At 38.4% G+C, this 18,385-nt stretch overlaps 1 protein-coding gene across 1 annotated transcript in view; it reads right to left on the reverse strand.

Moving 5' to 3' along the window:
• Window positions 1-17,143, reverse strand: part of CHSY3 (chondroitin sulfate synthase 3) — a 198,113-nt gene extending 180,970 nt beyond the window's left edge. Inside the window, exon 1 of the mRNA XM_019474010.1 lies at window positions 16,865-17,143. Within this exon, the coding sequence (XP_019329555.1) occupies window positions 16,865-17,023 (159 nt within the window). The 5' untranslated portion in view covers window positions 17,024-17,143. The remainder of the gene's footprint in view (window positions 1-16,864) is intronic.
• Between the last annotated feature and the right edge of the window lie 1,242 nt (window positions 17,144-18,385).

Here is an 18,385-nt window from a genome sequence, read left to right on the forward strand (position 1 = left end):
ATCATGTCATAACTAGTGGAACTTTGATTTCACTCAGAACATCCCATCACCATTACCGACACATTTTAAACTGACTGCCTTTTGATGTTATTAGCATTTAGTAGTTCTTCCAAATTATCCTTTCTTCACCTACTTACAAGAGCCTCAAATGGATCTCCTTTCTGGAAACATGTCATTCGCAGTCATAGAAAGCCTCCCTCCATCTCCAACTCTAACAGCATTTGGTCAAAAGTCCTCAACCCAAGGCCCTGCCCCAAAGCTACACGTCACCCTAGAGGAGACATACTTGTTTTAATCCCTTCCTAGATGACCACATTTTTTCCTTACTCTCTGCTTTCCTCTTTCAAGCTCTCACTTTGTCACATCCTTCTCCCCCTACATGGAAGAAGATGGCGAGACTGTTGCATGGAGTTCTCCTTTTTGTCTCTCAAGAGCTTGTATAGAACTTTGCAAGTGAGCATCTGCTCAGGTATCCTCATTCTGCCTAGTAACAACATCTCAGAATCTCGCCTTCCATCTTCCTTCTCACTTTCTGTCTTCAGTGCTGATCATGCAGATGTACAAGCTACCCATGTGATGCTCCCACCGCTCCCAGCTCTTCACTGCTGCAGGGCTTTGCTAGCACTGAGTCACCTGCTGGGTCAGGGCCTTGCCTTATGAACTCCTTGGAAACAACAGCATTCCTTGCATCTTCGCTACAATGCAATTTTTCAGCAGCATAGAGAACAACCTCTACTAGTGGTAAATAGACATGCAAAGACAGTTTTTGGTCTGAAGACTGTAATTCCTGTACAAGCTCCTAAATCATTCAAATGACAGTGAGTGTCAGTTTAATGACTATTTCTAAATCTATCAGTTTGGTAAAATAGATTATTATTTAATTACTTATTGCGTAGGTTTTAGCAGAAAAGTTTAAATATTCTTTTTCTCAAGGGTTTATTTATGTATGTATAGAAATAAACATGTTTATGTATGTATACAAACATGTATGTATATAAATATACATACACATATGATCTTTATTCAAAGGCAATTAATTGGGTTTGTTCATCCCTTGAGAGTGTATATCCTCTTAAAGCTTTAAAATAAAGGTTTTAATGTATTTTTTTCTGTAACTACATTTCAGGAACACTTCACAATACTGTTACAGAAACTCTGCAGCCAACCCAATGGCATGCACTAGCAGTTCACAATCGAAACAACCTGTTCGGTTTCGCATACCATTGATTACTTGAACTACTCACTGACCACACATGTAGTGAAAGAAAAGTCACCTGCGTGAAGGTCATAAACCATTTGAACACTGAAAGACTTTATAATTACTTGTATTGGATAGAAGTCCAAGGACTTCAGCTCTTCTACAGGGCAAGAATTCATCTAGCTAAAAAATGAACATTAATGAGCTAATAACACGTGGCAATACGGTAACATTTTGCAAAGAGATTTAGGTAGGCTGACCATAAAATAACAAAAGTTGTTGTTAATCTAGTAGATTAACATGGCATCTCTTTGGGTCATTAGCTGCCAGGACCACAACTTGGTATCTTTAATAGAGACAGAATCTCAACAAGCACTACCCCAAGAGCTCCACTCTTCACTACAGTCTGGAGGCATTCACTGAATGTGGATTCAGGAAAGTGAGAACTGCACCAGGTATTGCCAATGTAATTTCTTTCAAACGCCTAAGATCTTCCATAAGTCTCCCATCCAAAGAATGTTGAGAACTAACCACATTTAACTGATTAAATCTGAAAGATTTAGAACACAGAACATGGCTGCAGGCGTTCAAGGAGAAACTCTACACATTACCATGTTGAAAGTATTTTTATTGCTGGGAGATTTCATCATCGACAGAACATTATGGTATTAATGCATATGAAATTATTAAACATTAAAAATGCTTTCTAAAAGCTATTCCTTCCCTCAGTTTAGGCAAAACCTTGAAGACATGCCCCATGATGATCACATTCTTCAGTTTTTGGTAATTTGTGACAAAAAATGCTATGTATCATGAATATTTAATAGCTGAAGAACTTTTGATAATGAGTGAACAGAAAGGCTGTGTATAAACAATGTGGCCTTATGAGTTCAGTAGCAGTTTGTATAACTGTGCAACAGAACAATTGTACTGAAGATAAACTAATAAAAAAATACTCAAGACATAGAGGTGTGCAGCAAGCCCCAAGAAAACTGAGTTTGTCTTAAAATATGTCTGGTGTCAAAGCAACGCTTCAGGCAACAGCACTCAGCTGCTCAGCACTACAGGGTAACACAGAAGGAGGAAGGAAGAGCAGTATCTTCAATGCCTTCATCACTGTGTGAGAAACACAAATCTGGTGACTCACACTCTTCCATTCCAGGATGGACTGCACCACAGATCAACACAGCCGTAACCTATTCCCCACCCAGCCTCAAAGAACTACGTCCCACTTGTCACCTTCCTACAATAGCAAAACTAAAAACCCTTTAAAAAAATTGTAAGACTTTCTCCAGAAACATAAGACTATAGAAGCCGTATTCTTAGGAAAATGTGCATATTGGTTAAAAAAAAGAGCTTTTTCAACTGAAGATTTGATGAAGAGAATGTAGTTGCGAAGTGTCTATGCATGTATTTCTTGATTTAAGCAAGCAGAGGAAAGTAGAGCTACTTTTCTGGGACTTCAGAAAAAAAAAGTTCAACGATGACTAGAAAAAAATGTACTTCCTCCTCGATAACCTCCAAAAGTTATTAACGTTTCATGCACTGAAAATGACATCTCCCCTTTCTAGGTATGTTCAAACCACTGAACGAACCTTTAACAGCCCACATCATTCCTTTAATATGTCTGCCTTGCAAATCTATTTCATTAACAAGATTTTTTTCTTTTTATAGACAGGTTGTAGCTTTTATCAAAACAGTTTCATTCCCACAGTAACACGGAGCAATTCTTTATGGTTCTATAGGCTTTCATGTCACTTCAAAAGCAGAGACAAGAGCCAGAGCAAAAATTTTACTGCAAACGAGACAAGGCAGCAACAGAACATGAAGGGTGAAGCCACAGAAAGGGACAGAGGATGGAGGGAGTGTGAGCCCTGAGCAAGGAGGCAATTTTATGGCAGAAAATGTCACTATCTTCAGTATGTGACATACATTTAATTGAACTTTAAATTGAAGAGACTCCCCACAAAACAGGCTAAAGAGATCAGATGTAGGAATGAACACTGTTCTCTCCCTGTACACAGACAGCAAGTGGAGTAAGGTAGGAGAGGAGACAAACTTCCCTTGGGTGAGGACTGACTGCACTTAGCTGAACACTTTGGTTAAGTTTCCTGCTACCATACAGTTCTGTGTTAGCCAAAAGCAAAACACAAAAAAGCCACTACAGCCTATGCCAAATTCAAGGGCTGCATCTCTGCTATGAGCCACAGGTTTCCCATTACAGCTAAAGAAAAGGATATAAAAAGACAGGGATTTTGATCAGAGCAAAGAGAGAAGGTGGACTGATTCCACCTCAGCTCGCACCACCTGTCATGGACAGCACTTTAACGCCTGCATGTGTTATGGCCCCCCAGAGCTTCCTCAAGACTTTTATGGCTCTTCTCATCATTCAAATGCCAAAAGGGCACCGAAAACGCATTTTTTCATACCTAAGGATGTAGTAGCATTTAACACATGTCACTGCAAGGAGACTCCAGAGGCATTTTTAGGTCTACAACTTGCATTAATTTATTTACTTAGGAAAAGTTGAGTTCTGCAAAAGTTGACATCTCTCTTCCAAGAAAGCTCCCAGAGCTGGCAGGAGCAGACTGCTTATATGCTGCAAAGACTGAGCTGTTTGTTTCATATTAGTTGCAGGACTGGTGCCAACCTCAAGACACAGGCATGATCTAAACTGCCTAAGAAATATAGGTACACATGAGATTTAACACACATATATTTACTACTTAGTACTGAAGTCAAAAAGCTCTGAAGAAGCATTAACACTGGAAATAATCCTTGCATTTATGCAAGTCTTATTTTCATAGGAATATATTTTCCAACCTATCCAAAAACATCTTTTAAAAGTTTTTATTTTATTGTAGATATTTCAAGGAAATCACCTCAAGCTGTCACATTAAAAAGTACTGTCATGCTCTCCTAGCATTTTTATATATATATATACACATACATACGTACGTGTGTGTGTATACACATATACATACACACTTCTTCAAGCTTTAGTTTCTTAAGCAATTAACTGGAGTCTTCCACTTCAATTCTTCATTAATTAAAGCATTCATAAACAGTACACACAGGATTTTTATTTTTTCCAAATTAGGTATGAAGACATAGCATGAAAAGATCTGTGCTACACAGTTGACATACTTCAACTAGAATCATCAACTCTACCAGCAGACTCCAGTATTCATTATTTGTCCTGGCTACAATGGCTGTAAAGCAGAACTGTAAACTACTTCATGTTTGTCTTCCACAGATGTTCAGCTTTGGATTCAAGTAACTGACTTGAAGAAGAAAGTCCAGTATTCAAAGATAGTCCTTTGAGCTCCTTTGGGGGTTTCTGATAATGTACATGTTTGATTGCAGTAATTTCACAATGAACAACATCAAAAAAGAAAATGGCAAATCACAGACTATAAAGTTGAAAGAGCAAAAGGCAACTTTCCTCTAAGATGCACTGAATTGCTTCCTTTAGTTGGAATGAAAGCCCTCAACAATTAACATCATGTGTGATTAAGCTCTTTGCGAGATCAATCTTTTTTATTTGCTGATCATTTGCCTGCTAGGAGGTACAAGTAGACTTGGAACAATGGCTAGCATTCTCTACATGGGATGAGATCATGCAATACAGCATATTCCCTCTCCTACTACCACAGCATCTGCCCTTGCTGTGGAGGTCACTGTGCTAACCAGGAACGTTCCCTTTACACAGGAAAGGAAAATTTTTATCTGATACCGCAACATCATGTTTAGGACAGCACAGTTTTCCAATAGCAACAGGATTAAACATGCGACTACTATACTAGTAAATTTTAACACAAGTGAAATATTCTGCCATTCAGAAGCTCAATAGGTGAAAATGTCCGAAGATGACACTGACCTAGTAGTAGTAACCAACTGCAAAATAGTGAAGAGTTTACAGTGTGATGAAGGCTTAAAAATGGTAAATGTAATCCTGAGCTGCAGTAGTGAAGCTGAACATCGAGCACCACTGTAGAAGTTACAGATGAGTTCCCATACATAGTACCATACCTAATCCTGATCACACATTAGGAAAAAAAAAAAGATGCTGAGGCAATTGAAAGGAAGGGTGATTAAGAGAACAAGAGGAACAGAAAGCATGGATTCTTGTACCTCGCCAAATAAAAGCTCTGTAGCATTTATCAATATGGATGGGTAAGTACAAGGGATGAGAAAAGAGCTTTCTAAAGTAAATATTAACAACTCATAGAAGAACAAATGGCTGCATATTTGCCTCAAACAAGTTAAAAGCATAAGTAAAGAAGCTACTTATTACAGCAATTGCATTTTTGTAACAGTATTCCAGTGGCACAGCACAGGTAAAATGGAGAAACCCATTATTTTAGATGGAGCTCAATACGTTTATAAAAAGGAATGATGGGAAGTGTGGAAGGTGTCTTAAATACCTCCTTAGAGTGTGTAAATGAATGGAAATATCAACCTGTTAAATACAATAGTGTTGCTGTTTTATTATCTGTACTGATGAACAGATGCCAAAAACTCTACTGGACATCTCTCATTACTGTGTATTTATCCTCCGTAAACAAAGAATAATAATTATACTATAAAACATATAAAAATTTTCTTGAAACTGTTTAAAAAATAACAGAGCAACACTGTATGATTCTGTCCTTGTACTAGTCATTAAAGCTTCTCTTCCCATGTAACTGAAATACTTAATCCAGCAACTATTTTTGTTACCTACCTACATGATCATAATGGATGTGATAAGGACGAAAAGTTACTTCATTTGTACAAGGTTGTATCTAGTCTGCAAAGAAAGACTTATTTTGACTAAGCTGATTAATATAATTATGGCTAAACAGAAACAACTAAATAAAAATCAACAAGAAAAGCACAAATCCCTTCCTCCCCCAACCCAGGGCATCACATTTTATTTTCTTTCAAGTCTGAACGAACACGAAGTGTACCTACATTGAAGGTAACATGGATATTAAAACTGGTAAAATCATCAGCTAGTTTGTTTTCATTGGCCACTCGACAGATTCATGGCAGAACCTCCAAATAAATCTTTTCAAAGGCCGTTTCCAAGGAAAACAGTAGGTCTCCAAATGATGTTTAGCAATGGAAAATTAACAATGAAGTTATTTACTAAAATTATGAGTTTAGTACTAAACTAAACATTCCAATTAGTAACAGCAAAGTTCTTTTAAACTGAGATGAGCGGGAAGCTCCTGCAGTTCTGGACTTGCCTGCAGGAATGCTACCTCTGAAGCGTATTTTCAGATACCAAAGTAGGTTATCACCAATGTTCACAAATATGAAACATTTGAGAGCTCCTATTTAATCAAGTCAATAACTAACCTACACTCAGGAACATATTTTAGCACGGTTGTTCCGAGGGCCTCAGTTAGATTTTTTCACTTCTGAACTAATCACCTTTTATCAGCGTTTTATCAATAGCATACACAGCTAATGGAAATCCTATTCAGATCAATGTGGGAGCGTAAGTGCTTTCACATCCCTCAATGCACTAGCAAAACACAGTCAATAGGTGAATACTATAGAAGATAACTGGCATGTTTAATAGAAACAAAACAACATTATGACACTGAATTCTCACATGAGGGTGAGGTTCCTACAATCCCAGATAGGTCTAGGCACAACAATTGTTATAATAATCATCAGTCTCCAGAACCAGCTGGTAACAAGCTAAATTGCATAAATTTAATGGTCTTTATGATTATCCAGTGCTCAAAGTGGAGCAAAAAGGCAAATGGCAATACACTGCATTATTCTTAAAAATATACATACACACACACACATCTACACACACGTACACACAAAGAACATCAGCACCACATCCTATTTTAAGGCAAAAACTCATGAAAGAAGTCTTACTTGTGAGGATGCAACTCCCAGTCATAAGCAGCTGATCCATAGTAGCTGTTTTCTAACATGCCAAACTCAACAAAGGCATGTCAGTCTGTTATTCCAACCTACCTTCTTCCAGCATTTCCCTCTCCTGCTTCTAGCATTATGTGCAGCTAAAATAATAAAGCCACTGCTGTTCAAAACATTTTTCCAGTGACAAGTTAGGAAGCTTAGACTGGGCTGGGATAGTTGATAAGCATACTGAAGAAAGAAGACCAGCCCTTACTCCTTCAAGGCCCTCTGCCCCATAAAGACCATATGTTTCTCATATCCCTCTCCCATGACAGAGTTGTCACCTTCAAGCATACATGCCAACAGAACAGCGTGGATAGGCGTTTAAGAACAGAGTCTGAAGGTAGGTTTATTCTTGGGTTTAGTACAGTAAAAACTAAGGCTAACAGATTTGGAAGAGGGAAGTGAGCACCAACTTACCATGGCCAGGATGGAGGAATGCCCAATGCATAGTTTCGGTACAGAATTCTTTCTTGAAGGCACAAACAATAATAAATTTTTGTAAAGATGTAACAGTCACGCTCTACAGCTCTAAGCAAACCTCAAGCATCAAATGCCACAAAACAAATATATATACATTTACATGACCCTCTTGGATACACTTAATACTACATTTCCCAAAATTACTACAGCCAAATATTAAGAAAAAATACTTTTTACTGTTTGACAATATTTTCTATTACAGTCAACTACCCTCAGTTAGGTGCAATTATTTCCCCCTACCACATGAAGAAAAATATCTTCACTCACGAAAATTTAGAGTAGAAGAAAAAAAGAATCCAAAATACTAGCACCTGCTTTCATTCATTCTAGCAGGATAGATTTATACCTAACATTATTTTAAAACAACAATTAAAACTATCAATAGCACATAACAAAACTGTTTCATTTGCGAAGTTAAGCACTTTCCTAAAAGCTTTGTCATCAGCTACATCTGTTCTAGTTAAATTCCCTGACTTCTGGAACTGAGACTCATGCACTTCAGAAAATTTTGTCCAAAACTCATTAAAAGTGACGGAAAAAGTCACTGTGTTTTATCATGATCAAGAATAGGAAGCTGTGCGATTCTGTCAGGATAAGAGCTGGTCCCTAAGATAGTCCTCTTTGGTGATGAAAAGTTATTATGATAATAACTTTTATTATCATAATAATGATAATTAAAAAAATTTATGATAATAGGTGTGCTACAGTCTGTAGCTGCAAAGAAAAAGCTTTCAAGGAAAATGGAAAGCCAAAAAGCTACATTAAATTGAAGCTGGAAGCCAAAATACACGTATATTCAGAACAGAAGGACACAGATATAGCTATGAAGAGAAATGAAAAAGAAGCTGAAATCTAAATTCTGAAGCTTTACAGGAGAGAGACTGCAATAAATACCTAGAAGCGCAGCTTAAAACCTCCAAAGGACCTTCACTTATGGCCCTGGGAGCTTGGTTGTCAACTAGGCACAAGCTTTAAATATATGCATATGTACGTACAAATGCACATTTCTGTGCACACAGATTTACAGTGTATGCCTCAGGTAGTAGTTACGGCCACATACACTTCCACTGCATTGCGGCCACGTATACAACTAAATAAATGCTGCATTTCTTTACTGCATCTGCTTCCACGCTATGAGGAGCTCATTCACACATGCCGCACTCGGAAAGGGCCCCATGAACAAACACCTCCCTGATACCAGCAAATGCAGAGTCAAAAGGAGCATCGTCCCTGGTGATGAAATTATCGTCCTTCAGATGTTAATTTGCCCTTCAATGGTTGTAAAAAAAAAAAAAAAAAAGGGAAACAAAAAGCAAAAAAGTTTAGGGACTCAAATGCACTTTAAAGCAGTCTTGAAAAGATAAAAACCTTCAAAGTATCAAGTGCACAAAAAAAAAAGGCACAAAATGACAATGCTATTTGAAAATTATGAAAAGAAATCCTTCCAAGTTTCTAAATCATTTATCACAAACTACAAATTAAAAAACCAAAACCAAACAAACAATCTGTCCAGTCAGTACCTCAGGTTTTAATCTTTAGTATTCTAACTGCCTGGTTAAACCAGTACATTCCAGGAGAGACTTATTTTAGACTTTTTTTTTCATTTTTAAATGTTCACAAAGATTAGTTTACTAAAGGTAAAACTTCAACCAATGTGGAAAATGACTGTGGAAAATGTGTCTCAAAAGCACTAAATAAAAAATAAATGAAAAGGTAACCTTCCCTTTCCTAGGTTCATTTCAAGACTAAATCATACATTAAACAGCATTCAAGAAGCCTGTATCAGTTACCAGGCTGCTTATTGTCCTCCAGAACTTCCTAAAATTATAGCTCTAGTTTAAGATGTTTGTTTCCTAAAACATACGTATGCTTTAAAAGAATTCTTAAAAGCAGGCCAAAATCTTTTCTTAGTGCCATACCCAGGAAGCCAAAAATATTGCAGGTGGGGTGGAACTACACATTTACTTGCTGCCCAGTTCCAAATAGGTACTAAAGGGTAACCAACCTGTGTACTCATCTTGAGCTTAAATTATTAGCCAGCACTGGTCAGATGGAATATAAACTCCTCAAAGCGTAGCAGTTCCTACTACACTTTAAATTGATATATTTATTCTTTGAATATTTAATGTTATATAACGAAATCAAATAATTAAATAAAACCATATTTGAGAGCATATGTTACAGCAGCATATACAGACAATGACTTAATACATACCTTCTCACATAAGAACTGAAAATAGGTGGAAACCAGTTTGGTAAGGAGAACCACAGAATAAATAAAGTCTGATAGACCTAAAATGATCCAGCTACACTTTATACCTATTTGTCTACTTGCAGAAGACTCCCAAGAAACTTACAGAACTGGAAGAGTAGCTTAAAAGCTTATTCTTCTAAAAAAGAAACATACCTGATTTTTGACACCTAACGAAATACCAAGGTAAATAAAAGTACATTTAATTATCGCTTATTTCAAGTAATTTCTGTAACTCTCCTTGTTTACAACTTCCAGCTTCTCTCTTTGTGAGCATTTTCATTTTCTATTTCAGTAGAAGCACATCTCATCAAAAGACGTGAAGTTGGAAAGTGAAAGTCAGGAAAAAGTTATCTCTGGGAGATTTTCTAAGTCAGGACAAGAAGAGATACAAAGAACAGTCCAGAAAAAGTAACAAAACCTATCAACTCTGGGAGCTGGGAGGGAGCAGGAGGAAACAGTCTGTAGACTATCGGTGTCTCTGAGAAGACTATACACACTTTCAACAACTCTATACAATTTGATTTACCCGGTAATCTGCAACAAACACTTCATCTCCAAAAAGGCTCAAGCAGGACAGTTTAACAAAACTCTTTGTCAAAGTATGACCAATAACCACTATCAAATCTGTATGTGTGAAAGGGAAATTTATTTCAGAACACCTAGGAAATACAAAATTTTGAAAACAAAGATAATTCTGGGAATATCTATAGAAACTAATGCTTCTCATTTGGTTTGGTTTACTTGGTTTTAAGTTAAAATACAGCAAACTCTTTCAGGGTAAAAAGTAAAAACATCAGGGTTCAATTGTGCTTTGTTTCATGGATTCACTTAAAGCACTGAATCCACTGTTGACCCTAAAGCAGACAAGTTCTTCATCTGTAAATCTCTTTTTAAAAATCAAGCTTATTGCTTGTATAATGTGACAGGCACTGTCAAGAGTGATGATGTGATGGGTTTAAATGATATGACTCTTACAATAGTTGTGCCACAATGGCGTCGTCTCATGTCGAACACTATTTTTAAACACACTTGAAGAGCTAGCCTTCTGCACTAGACTTCTATGGAAATACCACCTCCAATATACCAATTGCACAAAAGTCTTGAGAAAACATTTCCAATAAAATGAAAGTAAACATGAGAAAAAAGTTGAACATGTTTAGGTTTAAATTTCCATATAGGTTGAGAGATGGTTCAGGATACCCATATGCAGAACTAAAGACGGATTTTTAATCATTTAAGAACATTTCCTAATGTTTTTCTTTTGCTTGTCTGTGGGATGCTTTGGTAATTCAAACCAGAGCTTATTCTTAAAGAGGAAAACCTTTGAAATAGTTGCTTTAACAGAAAGCTGTTAGCTAGCCCACATAGTCCTGCACAGAAATAGCTGCTGGCATCTTAGAAGAAAACACATGAAGAGGAAGGTGTGTCCACGCTTTCTTCACATCATGGACATGAAAACACACCCCCAGAGTCCTCCAGCACCTTGGTAACTCAGTACCAGGAGTCAGAATTACACAGCTGTCAAACTCCAAAAAGGCACGAGCAGTATTTCCTCTTGGGGCACAACAGAAAAGACAGAACACCCCATCTGCAAACAAGCCAGAAACCTATGAAAAGCTAACTCTCAACCAGGCTGAGAAACAGCCCCCTTAGCTCTTGGCTCCACAGCTATGACACCATCATACAGTGGACCACAGCTGTGGGCTTGTGCATGCTGGCGCATACCTCCATGGTAGCTGTAAGAATACCATCTGATTCCTTCACAATAAAGAACCCAAAAAAAGGTATCTCCACCTCTTGCAGTCCCGCTGAGCAACATGGGGAAACGCTTAGGGCCCTCAATAACATGCAAGTACCAGGGACAACTCTGTTTTCTCACCGTGAACCTCCTCAACTCCCAGCCAAGCTCATCTTGCAGGATCAAGAAGGGACAATAAGACAGGGAGTCCCCAGGGTATGTGACCTCAAGGGAGGCCGCACCCCCAGGCAGCCTCCCCAAATTCCCCAGGGGGAATGAATGACAGGAGGTTATTTACAAAGCCAGAGAAAGAGCAGGGAGTCTGCAGAGCACAACAGGGGCAGGCGGCTCAGATGAGGACCAGACAGAGCCACACAGGGAAAGAGTAATGACCCCATTTTAGCACCACGGTTACTGCAATAGGAGATGCATGTAATGATTTGCATTTTATTCAGTATCATGTACACACAGAAACACTATACTACAATGGTATGGAACTATAACTCACTTTTCTAACCAGGTGAGAATCACAATGAAGTAAAAAAGTTTGATAACTACCTTTAACATTGCTGTAATCAGATAGCTATTAATAACAAATAGTTAAGAGAGCACATACACAATCCTGTATCAGTAATTGGCCATTTATGTGAACAGTTCTGAGGCATCTGTGATCATCCCATTCCTCTCCATATACCCTCAGAGACCCCTGCTACAATCTTAATTATCCAATCTTCCATGCATTTCTATTCCAGGCTCACTGATAGCTCACTCTGTGCTTTTTTAAAATGATGGCTGAAGCTGCCCAAAACCAACAGCATTCATTTTTGTATGAATGTAGTTTTTAAGTTTAAAATTAATGTAGCGCCAGTTGGACTTGATGATCTTTATGGGTCCCTTCTAACTTGAGATATTCTATGATTCTATGATATTTTCTCCCACAGAAAGGGAAAAACAGGCTACAAAAAAGAAAAGCTTTACAATCTTAACATTAGAATAAATGTCCCAAACACACTGATGAATGGTCTTTAAATCTTTTTATGCTGCATTTATCATTTCTCATTTTCTGAACAAAAACCTTCTTTGACAGTATTTATACCCTGACAATGTTTGATTTCTGCTTGAATTGTTACAGTCACTTAATTCATGTGTTGCATTTTATTTTGTCCTTTTGTGGAACTACACTATTTGATCTGCTATAAACTTAGGTTACAAATCACAAAATGGTCTTCTGAAACCACAAACGTCATTAAAAAAAAAGGGGGGGGGGGGAGGGCAGGCGCAATAAAGCAGTTAGCCTTTTTTTTCCAAATGGCCCTCTATAGTCAAGTCCCTCCTAAACTGCAAAGCGAGGAACAACATAGCATCTCAATTTTTTTAACTGTATTTTTGTTTCCAAAGAATAAAACAAGTATGAGTCACTACAATCAAGCTAATCTCTTCATTCATTTAAAGAAAAACATTTCAAGGCTTCAAAATCAGTGGAAAAGAGAGTGCTAGCTTGAAATATGGATTCTGAAAGCACAAAAGCAAAAGGCCCTTTTTAATCTCTACTGTTATGGATTTGGGGAAGCAGAAGTTGCTAACCCCTAACAAAAGCAAGAAGTCTTTTTACAGTGATATTTTAGACAAATTTGTGAGGTTTATTACACCTTAATCATTACAGCATCATCAAAACTGGAGGATAAATTAAGATACAGTTGAAAAATATATCCGAACAAGGATGGATTTTCTGTAGAAAGAAAATGATCCATCCAAAATACAAAGCTTCTAGCAGATACTTCCTCATGTTGCAAGGAAATGTGCTAGATTTAGGCTGCAGTTCAACCGTTGCTTCCAGCCAATTTGAATGTGAGCTGCTGCCAAGGGCAGTTTGACGCTCTCCTGCCCCTTCATTCCTGGCTGAACGTGACCACCTCTTTCTTTCTTCTGATGCTCGTGCTCAGCAAAGCTTTGCTGTAAGTACTGATTCAGCTGAAGAAAACGCTTTTGGTCAGGTTCAGGTTTCAAGTGGATCCCGCCCCTGCTCCAGCTCACCACAGGGCTGCAGAAGTCCTGCAGAACAGGACAGCAACCAAAATGAGCAACCACACTTCAGTGAAAGCCCATATTTATGTCAGCTTAGAGCAACTGTCAAATTGCAGCCTGAGGGCAGGGTTTTGACTCCTCCATTCTGCACAAGTGCCCTGAAAACCCTGTTATTAGATTCACTCTCCCAGCAATCCGATGACTAATTCTTTATTTAAAGTGGAGGAGCTCCATCAGCAGAGACAGAAAGAGACTAATCACCTCAGCCATAAGTCATTTGGTATGTGGGAGACCCTGCCTTTAGCCCTGACTTCAAATCTGGCAGAACAAGAATTAAACTCTAGAAAGCCCCAAGAATACGAGTGGCTCATTGCAGGCTTGTACACCTCTTCTTTTCTTATTCATTCTGAAAAAAAAAAAATATTGCCCCCCCCAAAAAAGAAAACAAAAAATCAGAGTTGTAACCCCTTCCTTGCCAGCAAGCATATTACGTATATAAGCTAGCACAGCTTACTAGCTAACTCTAAACGGCAGCAGAATAAACTGACAGGCAGCCAGTCTTACCTATGCCAGCTGAGCCACCCAGCAAAGATCAAGCATTTCAGGTTTTCTCTTGAACTCTTTGATTTCTTTCATCCTCACCAAAAAGAGACTTTCCATTCCAGTTCTTAGAAAAGAAATCTAGTAAAAAATCATGCAACAGTGACTCAACTCTTCTAGAGCTTTTCTGCTTCTATGATTTTTAATGGAATTGTTTCCAGTTTGTATTAGTCTTCAGCAACACATACTAAATACAAATTATGCATCTTCCCAAAAGCAGTGAAGTTCATAAAAATCTTGCAGCTCAACAGGACTTGGTTTAATACTTACATACAACAAGTGGACTTCAGGATAAAAGTGCAACTGGCTATGCAGAAAGTCCTGGCCCCAGTCTTAGGTTTTGCACACGTGTATCTGAGGGAATAATTCCCCTTCTAGCACACAAAGAATGTCGCTGATCTAAGGCAGGAATGAAAAAGCACACAGCAAGAGTTTCAGTGCCCTAGGAAAAAAGTCACCCTTGTCACCGACTAATTTACCAACCCTCAACACACCAATCTGTATAGGTGCAGTATCAGACTGCTTGAAACAACCAGCTACACAACACAAAATATGCCAAAGCACAAACACAACCTCTCTCTCTCCGGACACCCTATTTCGCTCCTTCCCTTCCACACAGATTTAATGCTGGGATAGCATCCTTCGCAGCTTTGTCTTAATCTTCTGCATCTTCTGGAGCATCTCCTGTACCGGCAACAGAGTCAAAGATTCTTCTAACAGATGGAAATACCGGTCAGAAATGAGCAGCTGCTATTGCAATGCCCAACACATTTTTTTCTTTTTCCATTCCTTATTATATAGACCTAGAGCCTTCAAGAGCAACTGACAGTCAAGACTGATGTCACTCTATTCCAGATCCCATAAAAACACACGTTTTTTCCAAAAAGTTTCTGTTTCCAGGCCCCAATGCTACCATGAAAAGCTGAGCTTCTGGGCAGTCATATAACTCAGTGTCCAAAACTGAAGAAAGTAAACGTATTTTTTCACTCTATCCCACTTATGCTCAGTGCCTGGAGCCAAAATTTCCTGACATTCAACATCAAAATAAATTATAATCATAGTGATAATGTTATCTATTATCAGGTTTCTTCACTTCTCCAGATTTCTTCCCAAGAAAACAAACCAGAAAAACAAAACCAAAATCCCTTCCAAGATACAACTGTCAAGGCAGAATCATAATTCTGCTATCTGATACAGATCAGCATGCATCACATGCCCATAAGGATTTGAAAACAACCTTGTACAGACACAGCCCAAACACATCAGAATGTAAGATTAAACTGCCAACGTAGTGTGCGGTTTGGAAGCCTGATTAAGAATCACTAGTTCTACATTGATATCCATCTGCACGATAAATGCCTTCCCTGCTCTACCAGTGCAACGCGTGTATTATTTTACATTGGCATTTACAACATTTATTGAAATAGCCTCTAAAAGCACTTTTCTATTGGGAAGTAAAGGATAGGATTTCCACCTCTACGATTTCTACCTCGTTAGTATCAGCTATTCAAAATTTACTTTCATTCACCTGTTTACATGCACTGTAGCCCACCAAACCCGTTTTTAAAATGGTCACCTTTCCCCAGGCCATTCAGAAAAACACTTATCCACAAAATTAATTATTCTTCCTGTCTTTTTGTCATCGTTAATAGCACATAACCTCTTTCAGTGGCCCATTTAAATGATTTTTCCTGCTTAATGAGGGAGTGCCACAAGGGCAAGCATATATTAATATTAAAGAACTGGTCAAAATAACTAAAATCACATTCATCATATTAGCTATCACCCTTTACCCTTTCTGGCAGTTGCACGCTTAGTCTATTTTTATCTACAAAGATAGTCATACCACTAACCACAGTATTTCCAGACAAACAGGCCTGAATTTTAGTTATGGCATTGCAAACAAACTTTTTGGGTACTGCAACACATCTTTATTACTTTAGAAAATGCCACCAGATGAAGTCATTTGCTCCTAAAATGACTTCAGCATAGGAAGATTTGTTACACTGCTTGTGTCCTTAATACATTTTAACACTGTTTTACACTAAGAAAAACACTGTTCAAAGTGTATCATGGACACAGGCAGTGTAACAAATTTCATTGCTGTACAAGAAAAAAAAAAAAACCAAACCCTATTTCTGCCTTTGCCAGTAACGAACTCCATTAAAATACATCGAGTAATTCAGAAAATACAGGCAATTCTTCTTCAAATACCACAACCTATTTTAAGAACCTGCGATGCAGAACAAACAGATATGCCACATGCTTACCCAAAAACAAATTCTTAAAAAGATCCAACCTGAACAGCATACGTCAAATATAGCAGCATCCTGTCAAGGATTATATGTAGAAACCCTCAAGGTAATGCTTTAGCAACTTACAGCATAGCAATACTTACAACATGGCTGCAGTAATTGTCACCAATGAAAATTGAAAGACACAAGTAGAAATAAATATGCTTGCAGCCACATGCTGTGAATGTCTTCCTCTCTTTTTTCCTTACAGTCTGCAGTTTACATTCTGATGCATGCATTAAAACATAATTATGGTGGAAGAAGACTGCGGACACAGCTAGTTATGTTGCAAGATGTAAAACTCTGTAAACAAACAGCACATTGCAATTTACACTGTCACTTACCTCATAAGACCAAACACACTGAGTTCCTCCAAACCTTCGGACACACCTGCCCACCTCCACGTCCTCATGAGTGGTGTACATTTCTCGAAGGCATTCACCTATATGTGGCACCATCCTCCTGAGAACCTCCCGGCTGAAGATCATTCCTGGCCCTCCCATGCAGAAATTCTCTCCAGGCTCCAACCCAAGTTTTCCAAGTTCTTCAATATTACCGAGACCAGTCTGTCCCAAATACAGAGGTTTACTGCTGTTCAGTGAGCGAAGAAACTCCTCCAATTTTTCACCTGAAAAACAGAAAAGATTACTGTTATTTCTCTGCCTAGTCTGCCAGCCATCTCTTTTCCTGTACCTCAAGCTTTTTTAAAAATATAACAGGCACCTGAGACTGTCACAGGAAATCACTTCCAGTGCAGTGTCCTATACCTAACTGAAAATATCCTTGGACAAGTTTACCTTTCACAGACTTTTCTTTATTATTAATTAACATTACAATGACATTTTCATTCAGCCAAAAGCCAGAATATGATCAAAACTTAGTTTTACCAGTAAACCTTGCTCTGTTCAACACATAATGATGGAAAACACCCCCTTGCTAGTTTAAAACTCTCTCTAAAGTAGGACAATTTGCCAATATAGTTCCAGGCTGGGGAGAAAGGGGAGATGCCAGGTATTATTTTTGAAAAAAACAGAGCAAATCTAAATTAAGCAAAATAAATATGTTTGATTACAGAGTAATTGTAGGAACAAGGTAAAACTCAGGCTCCTTCCAAAGTATTTCCAGTGCCACAATGTCTACACACTTTTCCTTCAAATCCCTTGCCTGTTTCTTCTAAGAAACTGTGATTTCATATTTACTTGAAATTAGAAGTTTCTGGATAGGTTTAACTTGGAACCTTGGAACCAATTAAAGACAGGTTCATTACAATTCCGAAATGAGCCCAAAGAAAACACTGACAACTTTATGTCTGCAACTGAATATCTATGCATATATACATATACGTGTGGGAGTATTTCACTGATGAATGACAGCTGACAAGCAAGCAGCCCATTAAACGACTCAAACAAAATCAGGTGACAAATAGGGAAGCATACAGTTACCTCCAGTTAACTTTCAACAGTGCTTTCAACAGTATAAGCAACCACGCTCACAACCTAGGCTTAGCTTAGCTAGAACTTCAGCTTCTCTTTGCTAAGGCAGGACACTGCACGAGTAACAGCAGCAACAAACATAGCGCAAAAGGAAGCGGGTTGCAGAACTTCATTTTCTAATGGTGCTATAAAACTCGCACAGAAATAAGACCAGCACTTTTCAGAGACACAGGCTGCAAAGGAGAACAGCAGCTTTACAAGTAGCCTTCAGAGGCTGCGTTTGCTCAGCCGAAGTGTCAGCGAGCCAGCGGAGAACTTTTGCTAGTGCCGAAAACATCATTTCCGAGGAGTACCGAATCGAAGCCTTCAGGCTGAGCCGCTGCCGCGACGGGGACTACCCCGCCGGAGCGGGACGCGGCCGGCAGCGCTCCC

The sequence above is a fragment of the Aptenodytes forsteri genome, unplaced genomic scaffold (genome assembly GCF_000699145.1).
Source record: "Aptenodytes forsteri isolate BGI_AS27 unplaced genomic scaffold, ASM69914v1 Scaffold28, whole genome shotgun sequence".
In the NCBI taxonomy this organism is placed as follows: Eukaryota; Metazoa; Chordata; class Aves; order Sphenisciformes; family Spheniscidae; genus Aptenodytes; species Aptenodytes forsteri.